Source organism: Nicotiana tabacum, chromosome 5 (assembly GCF_000715075.1).
Source record: "Nicotiana tabacum cultivar K326 chromosome 5, ASM71507v2, whole genome shotgun sequence".
Classification (NCBI taxonomy): Eukaryota; Viridiplantae; Streptophyta; class Magnoliopsida; order Solanales; family Solanaceae; genus Nicotiana; species Nicotiana tabacum.
This window is the reverse complement of record NC_134084.1, coordinates 124,803,056-124,813,118: the sequence shown is the minus strand read 5'-3', so window position 1 is coordinate 124,813,118 and position 10,063 is coordinate 124,803,056. Positions and strand designations below refer to the sequence as shown.

Genomic DNA, 10,063 nt, shown 5'->3' with positions numbered 1-10,063 from the left:
GGTCGTTTGGTAGGGTGTATAAGAATAATGCTGAATATTATGTATTAGTAATGCTATTATTAGTTATGCTGACATATCTAGTTTGATATATTAAAGCATTGCACAATTTTTAAAAGAATTGTTTGTTTACAAAATATCATCATAACTAGTCCATCAGTTTTTTTTTTAAAAGAAACATATGTTGAGCAATGTTTTTATATGAACAAGATTTTTAAAAAATTATTTCATTTGTCTACCTAAATTAAAGATGGCATACTTGGGATTAAGGGTGTTCATAAAAATCCAAAAAATCGAACCAAACCAAAAACCAAACCGACCAAAAAAACCGATACTTTTTGGTTTGGTTTGATTTTGGTTTTGAAATTTAAAAACCGATCAAATTTGGTTTGGTTTTGGTTTTAATAAAAAAAACCCGAACCAAACTGAATATAGGAGTAACTATTTTAAATTTATTATTACACCTATATATATGTATACTTTTATACAAAGTTTTAAATTTATAGTAAATATTTATTATTATACCTATATATATGTATACTTTTATACAAAGTTTTAAAAAATTTATAGTAAATATTAATCGTTTGCACTTTTAGTACAATTCTTTACCTTTACATTCTAGTTTAATTGGTAGTTTTCTTTTGTTAAGTGTAAGAATCTATTTCATGTTAAAAATAATATATTTTTAATTGAGTCCTTTAATTATTCATCACTATTTGATTCAATTATCATCAATATAGCTTGGTAAATAATAGATTTCTCAAAGGGCAATTGATTTGATAGTGTTACGTTGAAAATGTGGTCGCCGAAATGTGTGTTTGGTAGTGTATGTCTTATATTTAAGAAAAAACCGATAAATAACCGAAAAAACCGAAAAACGACATAAACCGAATCGAAAAAAACGACTTAATTGGTTTGATTTGGTTCTAATATTTAAAAAATCGACTTACTGGTTTGGTTTCTTTTTAGGAAAAAATCGATTCAAACCGAACCATGAACACCCTTACTATTAAGTATATATTTATTCACCAGGGATATAATTTTATTTTTCACTTTCTTGGATTATTTCAAACTTGCATTAATAGAATATCATATTTTAATCAAGCATAAATTTTGAAGGACAGTTTTATCTTTAACTAAGCTAATGCATGCATTAAAACCCATTGCATTGTTACTACCATGATTTCTTATGCATTAGTTATGCATAGGATAATACCAAATATGATGTATAACTAATTCTTGCATAACTAATGTATAAGTTCAAAAAGTATACCAAACAAGGTATTATGAATACACAAAGCTAATGCATACATTATTTTATCTAATGCATCCTACCAAATGACACCTAAAAGAATTTAAAATATAAAAAATTAAACGCAGGAAAAGGCTAAGAAAATTTAGTATATTAAGAAAAAATTACTACTTATTTACACAATGTGGACACTGCCATTGATTTAACTGAATCGATTATTTGGACTCGAACTATTTTATATATATGTATAGACAATAAAATGATACTTCCTCTGTTTCAATTTAAATGATACATTTTGCTTATCAAAAGTCAATTTGACTAAACTCTAAAGTTAAATTAAATTAGTTCAACTTAATATTTTGAAAATTAAAATTTGTATAAAAAAAACTATACGAGAAATATTATAGGTTGCAATTTTTCTCATATCTATATGATAAAAATATATATTTTAAAATGTTGGTCAAATTTCACACAATTTAACTCTCGATAAATAAAATATGTCATCTAAATACGGCATCTAAATTGAAACAAAAGGAATATCCATTTTGATATAAGCTTTATATCTTTGAGTCATTCTCAAAGATATGGTACGGTAGCATCCAATGCTACACTGAATGCTCTTTCCTACAGAGTATACTATAAAAAAAATAGATGAAAAGATAAATAAATTAACCACGGATATGTTCTATAAAAAGAATGTGTATTTGTGAAGATAAATATAACGAAGATCCACTAGATTAAGCTAGCTATCTTTGTAAGTTACTCCGATTATTCTTTAAATTACTTTCGCCTTGTTCCACGTCTTTTACCTCTTTTTTTCGTTATTTAATCTTTTATACGTTAACTTGTCGGGCCTAAGTGGCAAAGTCACATGGTCGCAAAGGTGGTCAGTTGACCACCCTTCGTCGAAAAATTATACTGTGTACATAAGTAAAATATTACACTATAAAAAAAACCCAGTTACCAACAAAAAAAATTGTTGGTAAACTGATCAAATTGATTGACAATTTGAGTTACTACCAACGGATATTGATCCGTTGCTAAAAGGCTCGATGGTAAATTTTACCAACCAGTTTGAATTTGTTGGTAAAATTACCAACTAAAAATCAGTTAGTAAACACGAAATAAATTTGTTGGTAATTTTTGAATCTTGAGTCCAAGATTTTCGTTGGTAAATTTACTAACCAAAATTCGGTTGGAAGTCCGTTAGTAACTTTACTAACAAATAGAAAATGAATTAGTAAAATTGGTTTTTCATTATTTAAATTGTGTTTGTAAATGGTTGGTAAATATAGTAACAAGAAAATTTTCGTTTGTATTCCGTTAGCAACTATACTAATGGATACCAACTTGGTTGGTAAATCCGATAGTATATTTTAAAAGTACATTGGCAATCGGTTGGTAATTTTATCTATGGAAAAGTTCTGTTTAAGAAATTGTTGGTAATTTATAAGTAAATTTCAAATTCGTTAGCAAATATGGTTATTTATTTTTAAAATTTACGCTAGTAACTCGTCATAAAATTTACTAACAAATTGTAAATGTGTTACCAACTATTACAAATATTAAACAAAACAAAAAACATATTAGAACTTTATAAATAATATAACATCTATCATAAAATTGAAAGCAGAATCCAAGACACGTCTAACATAAAAGAAGCTAAAATAAATCTAAATCATGTCATTTGACGGCGAGTCAGGTCTACGAGAAGGCGGTGTAGGTAAGCCACCTATGAGGACAGACAGACGATTTTGGAGTAGTAGATCAACTTGCTCACGCACCTCTTGTTGCATTTCGTGTCTCATTTCTTCACGCAGTTCTTCTCGCATTTTTTCTTTCATTTCTTGTCTAATCTCTTCTCTGATCTCTGATCTCATCTCATGTTTCATCTCTTCCTTAATTTCTTGCAAACGATGCCCGGCACATTCATTCACCCGAGCATTAAAGTCTATATCTTGAAGTGGAGATATCGAACTGGAGGATGCACCAACATGCCCATAGAAAGGAGCTTGAGAACCAAGACCATAAATGTGCGTCTTCTTAACACCGACTTCCTCCAAATAAATTTGTGAGTAATCAACTTCAGGAGGCTTACTGGACCTATCTTCAGGCTGAGACGCAGATACAATTTTAGACATTATGGCATCCTGAACAAAAAAAAAATGATATAAACTCTATAATAATAACTTTTGAAAGAGAAAACATCAAGAACAGACTCATAAAGGCAACAAAACTGAAAACTCAAATGTCAATAACAACACCTTAAAGACAATTGTTTTGATATACACAACAATTTTTCCCTACAAATTGCATTACTTGTTCGTCATCAATTTATTATACTTTCAGATAAAGAAGTAATAATTTTCAACAGTGACATGTTATACAGCTTACATGTGCAGATTTATAAATCATCTGGGAGTTTCCTAGAGAAGGATGGCTAAAATTGAATACTGATAGTGCTACGAGAGGGAACCCAGGCAAGAGTTCAATTGGTTACTGTATACGAGATGCATTAGAGGATATTATTTATGTACATGGGCAGGAGATTCATGAAACTACAAACACAGAAGCAGAGGCAGTAGCTATCCTTCATGCATTAAGGTATTGTAAAGCTCAGTTGCTATCTCCTATTTGGGTGCAAACAGATTCTATGCTATTAAAAAATATCATTGAAGGAAGGTGGAGTACACCATGGGGAATTATAGAGCATGTGGAGGAAATAAGGAAGCTGTTATAGGAGTGTAACACTGTCATAACGCATATGTATCGCGAAGACAACAAACTGGCTGATTACTTAGCTAATAATGCTCTTGATGTAGGTCCTATGGAGTGTGATTCTTTTGCACAACTGGACGGTACAGGAAAAGGATTGTGAATAACGATAAACTTCAATGCCCATACTTAAGGATAAGAGTTGCAAGAGATTGAAAGGGGAGGAGAAGGTGAACACAATGGAGGGAGGAGATAACCATACATACCTGCCTTGTTCAAATCCTTAGGAAGGAGAATATGGTGGGTCTTGTTTATATTAACACTGTGTTCTTTTTTGCAGGGAAAGCTATTGTATCCATGCCTAACCATTTGATACAATTTCATTGGGTAGTATTAGCACTTGATACTCACTCCCATGAACGAGTATCGGATAGTAGGCATAAGCATGGAACCATGGAGTAAATAAAAAATACTTAGGACTATCTGTGCTCTCAATCTTAGAGGGCATATGCTCAAAATGCACAATCATGTCCAAACCATTATGTTTCTGCCATTTTTCCATAAAGAAAAGAGGGACTCACATTTACTGCATCTTAGAGAAAAACCACTGCCCAGTTCTTTGGCCACGCTCCTGGCTGACTTTAATAGCTACATTTGGAGGGCCCTCAGAAGGGCATATGCACTGTATTACATATGTATAATTTCTCAGGATGTGATTCATGGGAATAATACATTGATATTGTACTGGACATCACTACATTCTAGGAAGGTACACTATATAATCATAAAGGAAACTTATTGTGCTATAGACCTGGATAACTCGAAGTTTCAAATGTGGGAGGTGATTCACAAGATATTTACCAAATATGGGGAGTTAACAGAATACATAAAAGGATGCAATGGAATATCAAGATGAGTTTTAACAAATCAACAAGGAATCACACAAAAGCATGAATATCGTGTGAACTGAAGGATGTACTGTTTTCATTTGGATTAGTGCTCAAAGTTTGTGCTACGCTTTCAACCAAATAATGAAGATGTCAATAAATTGTTCAAAGTGCTACAAGGATCTGCCCAGCTCTTGGAAGAAGGCGAACCAATTTGGAGACAGTGGGTGCTCATGCGATTTATATCCATATGGCTAGTTTATATTATATTTTGTTTATACTGTTATAGGTTACAGATTTTCACATTTCTTAGTTCAAATTGTAAGACCAATTTTGGGGATCACTCACTCAAAACTGGTAATAGGAGATATGTAATCGCCAAAATAGGTGCTTTACTTTTTCGTGCCAAAAAATGACAGCCAAGCTATAGTAACTTACATATGTGCTCTTAGATTTCTGGTCCACAAACTCCTTGTTCGCCTTGACATGTGTCTTCTTCAGAAGCTCATGTGGATGAGCTGGTCTTCCTAGTTCTTTAGCCTAAAATTAAAAATCAAGTTCACTATATTAATACATAATCACTAGATTTGAAGATATTCTAACTTGGCTAAAGAAAAATGAATATACCAGTAGTCTTGCATGTTCTCGGTGAGCTCTAGAGCCTCCTGTATGGCGTGAGGGACCAGACCCTTCACCACCTTTTTCACTTAGTCGATTCCTTGAGCATTGTGTAGACTTGGCTTGAAAAGCCTTAGTCTCCCAGTGAGGCTTCCAGCTCTCCCAAATAGATACTGGAATATGTTTGCGCTTCTTCTCACAAGCTCTTGCTTCAGATAACATACCCTTGTATCGTTCTGCACATTTGCTTATAAACTTATCCTTTATGGCATCTTCAATTGTAGTGTCCCATTGAAATCTTTTCTGTTTGAGAAGATCAAATAAAAAATAACACAAGATATTGACAACAACAACAACGACGACAACCTACCCAGTATAGTAGATCCTCAGCTCAAGAAAAATAAAGAGAACTCCAAATATTATCGATCTTATTTGGAAAAAAAAGAATAGCTTCAAATATCTAAAAGGAATGAGAAGGATCTTCTAGCCTAGCTAAAGAAAAAAAATTACTGATCTAGAAATCAAGTTAAAAATAGAGATCACCAACCAAATACTAAGAAAGAACAGTGATCCCTAAAGATAGCAAAAACCTTTGCGAGACACAATTATTATCAACATATGGGACCAAAAGTTTATGCTTATTCCATCTTTACTGTTGTGGTCATTATAAATTTTCCCTAGTTCTTCTCGTACACTAGTGCCGCAGGACATAGCAGTCCAAGAATTGCTCTGTCAAGGTACTTGATAAATGACGATGCTTGGACCAGAACCTATAAAATTCAACATATGTATATTCCGGAAGTTGAAGGAAATATGAGATCTTAAAATAATTCATGCATTAGTTACTTCATGACATTTGGACATTTGGCAGAAAGGGAAACTAACTAGTATAATATTAAGGTATTAAGTTTTCTATTTTTCATCCTTTTATCTTGCATTACTGATGTGTAGGTATTTATAGCAGCATAAAAGCACTAAAACTAAGAAGTCTTGGACGTTATAAAAACTGTTATATATATGGATTATGATTATTTTTCCCTAATTATGCAACAAAAATAAAATATTGCAATGAGAGGAATTCAAGTATCGTGAAATTCTGATAAATGTATCACATATGTACTCAACAGAAGTATATTCTGAAGAAAAAAGCACCAATATGACAAACTATAAGGACTTAATCATGATTACAAGGTTTCTCAAAGATGTAAGAGATGTATAACGGTTTACTTCCGATAGAATTAATAGCAGTAGATGAAATACTTAGGAGCTCATTCACGATATCATGATTTCTCCCACATTTTAGGTCGGACTACTGAAATTATCTATCTAGAAACTAACAAAGCAAAGAACTGTATTCTCCATAGCCAACTAAAGCATACTTCTAATGCATTTATTTATTAGTTCATCATAATTATCCGATATCTCCTATACACTCGACATTGAAGACTACTAACCAGATTTTGTTTGGCTACCCACCCTAGTATTAATCAAATGTTAGAAGCCCCAAACCAGTATTTTTTAGAATGCGCACAGAAAAGATGAAATACAAGATTGATACAATAGAAATTTAAAATGTACAAATTCCATTATTAAAATGATAATTAGTACTATAACTTTAGCTTAAACTCTTCCCAATAGAAATCTTTTATCTCTGGTGTAACAGACTTCCAATTATGTCCTTCATTATCCAGTTTCTCCTTGAAGATTTTTGTGACAGACCGAGCGACTTGATTGCCTGGGTCCAGACTTGAGTAAATAAGAAACGAATTATTTTATTACTCCATTTCATTTAAAGATTTCATATTCTTTCAAGAAGCATTTGAGAAATAACGTGAATTACTTATGAACCAATTTATATTTTTTGTGTGAAGTGTAAGTAATATATTTATTTTACACAATTACTGCAGTAAATGAGTTGTTACCTCCTAACTAGAGTTAATATGAAGGAATTAAGATTTTGGTATGCAACGAAGACCACATTAATGCACTCATATTGGAAAATCATATACATTATTCCAAAAGTTTTCCTAATAAGACCAAGTCTTACTTCATATAAAATAAAATAGAAAAACTTTCTTCTATAAGAAGATTCCATGAGCATATTCATCTAGAGTCATTGTCTAGTCATATTGAAAAAGATAAGAACTTTCCTGCTTTCTTTAGTTTTTTGGATAAGAGCACCTTCTTGTTAGAGTAGAAAATCAAATGACATGTTTATTTGAAGTGCTTGTCGTACGTACCATATAAAAAAGATAAAAAAGATTTCGGTAACTGGCATACTATAACAAATTGTGCCTCAACATGTCTGTCCTAATAGTCTAAATATGTATCTATATTTTTAGATGCTAAACAATCAGGTATGACTTCACATAACTTCACAAAGATGCACTGATACACACCAGATAAGCACGAAATAAAAATAAATAAATAAATATAAATAGATGACAGTTGTACTCTTACCCTCCAAGGACGATTGTAATAGGGATACGGTTACCACCAATTGTGTTTGACGAACTAGTTGTTTGGATTTCATCTCCAGGTGTACCAAGATCAGAAGATGAAGATGGTAAGGATCTGTTTATAGCTGCATCCGAATGTGGTGTTTCTATAACTGGAGGTTCAGGTGATAATGATGACTAATTAGATGTAGGACTCAACATCTCAGGAGATCTCAGTGTGTTTGCATTCCTGTTTTCAGCATATCTACGTGCTCCACCTCCCCTAGATGCCATATCTGCAATTCCAAAGTCATATGTAAATGAACAAATACATAATTAATGAATTATGATCAAATCTAATTGGATACTGTAATAAGTAGTTAATTGATATATTATTCCAAGAGTAATTAATTGATATATTACTCTAAGAACAGAATACTCTAAAAAAATTAAGGCATACAAGTATTAATATAGACATGGCAGATTAAAAAGACAAACAACTTCATAAGTATTTCTTACCGCATTTGCAAAATACAATTACTACTCCTCACAAAATGAGATTGATGGTAACCAGTCAAACAAGCAAGCGAAAGAGCTATTAAATACAAATACTTAAGTTTAAAAAAAAAATAAGAAACCATAAAATCTAAAATCCAGGAACTTTTTTCTTAGAAAATGTAAAATAAAACAGTAATAAAAATAAATTATATACTATGTTTCATTCATTCAGACTTTACTGGAAAATCAAATGGAATTTTTTTTACTAGCATGTTCATTCCCTGCATTAACTTCTTAGTTTCATAGAAATTTTTTGGCATTAGGTTATCAGGAGGAATCATCTCATTCACATATTGATAAATGTCATCAAAACATCTATCAGATAGATGGTATTTAGACTTGATATGCAATAAACGTGCAACAGCTGATAATTGAGAATGTGTTTCACAGCCAGGCCACACCTCTTGATTTGCAGAATCAATCATATCATAAAATTTCTGCGCATCAGGATTCGGTAATTCATCCATATCATTCGGATCGAATGAGGGGCCAGCGACGTCAAGGACCATTCTATGGTATGAAGTAGGTGATCCAGGCTCATCAATTGCACCCACATTTACTGATGCAGTATTCATAGTCTGATCCCAATTGTGCATCTCTTCATGTTGAACTATATTTCTAGTAACCTCATTTTCTCCATGCAAGTACCATATATGATATCCAGGTACAAAGCCGTCCCGCAATAAATGTTTGTGGACCGTAAGAACATCTTCAAAATTTCTATTCTGACACTTTTTTTGGTTACATGGGCACCTTAGTCTCTCACCATCCCTCTCTTCCCGATGATTCTTTGCAAACTCAATAAATTGCTCAACATCCCTTACGAATTCTGGATTATACAAACCTCTAGTTAACCTTTTGTACATCCATTCACGATTTGAAGTCATTTTTCTGACAAACTTTCTTTCCTGATAATGTAAAAAGATTACAGTAGCATTTATTGATTTCTAAAAATCTTTAGATAGTAAAAAATAAGTACTAATAATCAAATTAGGCCTCAAATCCCAATCATAATGAGCACAAGCTTTCAACGTATCTACAATATACTGGAAAAATTAGATTGATAAAAAATACTTACCACTTAGCCGAATGGATTGTGGAATTGAGAAGCATCCAAACGATAGCTTGTGAGAGACTGGTTTGAGATAATCTTTCAGTTGGGAAAAATAATGGAAAGAATTTAGCATATTGTGATCATGGGCAGAAGAAGCTGAAAAGGCGGTATACAATATAATTTAGGAGTGTGGCTGAAATGGCGTGGGCAGAAGGATTTCTTTTTTTTTTCTTCTTTTTATTTAACTAGACCTCATCCTGTTGTGCTTTGAGGTTATGGCAATGTTGCAATTAACTCAAGTAAGTATAACTAAAATATAGATACTACTTCTGACATATTATTTGTATTACAAAATTGCACACAGCTTAATAAAGATAGACATTTAACTGCGTACGTTTTAATTATATAGTTTATATGTATTAGATATATATATATATATATATATATATATATATATATATATATATATATATATATATATATATATATATATATATATCTTCTTTTCTTTGTCTCTTTGGAAACTTTCCAATTTATATCGCTT

At 31.8% G+C, this 10,063-nt stretch overlaps 1 protein-coding gene across 1 annotated transcript; it reads right to left on the bottom strand.

The window, feature by feature from the left end:
- Nucleotides 1-2,821: 2,821 nt before the first annotated feature.
- On the bottom strand, nt 2,822-9,716 carry LOC107819868 (uncharacterized). Its single transcript, XM_016646039.1, has 5 exons — nt 9,544-9,716; nt 7,930-8,203; nt 5,479-5,772; nt 5,290-5,391; nt 2,822-3,399 (listed from the first exon to the last, which is right to left on the bottom strand). Exons 3-5 carry the CDS (start codon nt 5,689-5,691, stop codon nt 2,923-2,925), a joined length of 792 nt encoding a protein of 263 aa, XP_016501525.1. The 5' UTR covers nt 5,692-5,772; nt 7,930-8,203; nt 9,544-9,716; the 3' UTR covers nt 2,822-2,922.
- Between the last annotated feature and the right edge of the window lie 347 nt (nt 9,717-10,063).

Excerpts from the sequence above, each read along its gene's own strand:
- LOC107819868 (XM_016646039.1), bottom strand. The coding sequence starts at position 5,691 with ATGTTATCTGAAGCAAGAGCTTGTGAGAAGAAGCGCAAACATATTCCA. Across the intron at positions 5,392-5,478 it reads GAGAACATGCAAGACTACTG|GCTAAAGAACTAGGAAGACC; the intron begins GTATATTCATTT and ends TTTTAATTTTAG. Across the intron at positions 3,400-5,289 it reads AGAAATCTAAGAGCACATAT|GATGCCATAATGTCTAAAAT; the intron begins GTAAGTTACTAT and ends TTTTTTGTTCAG.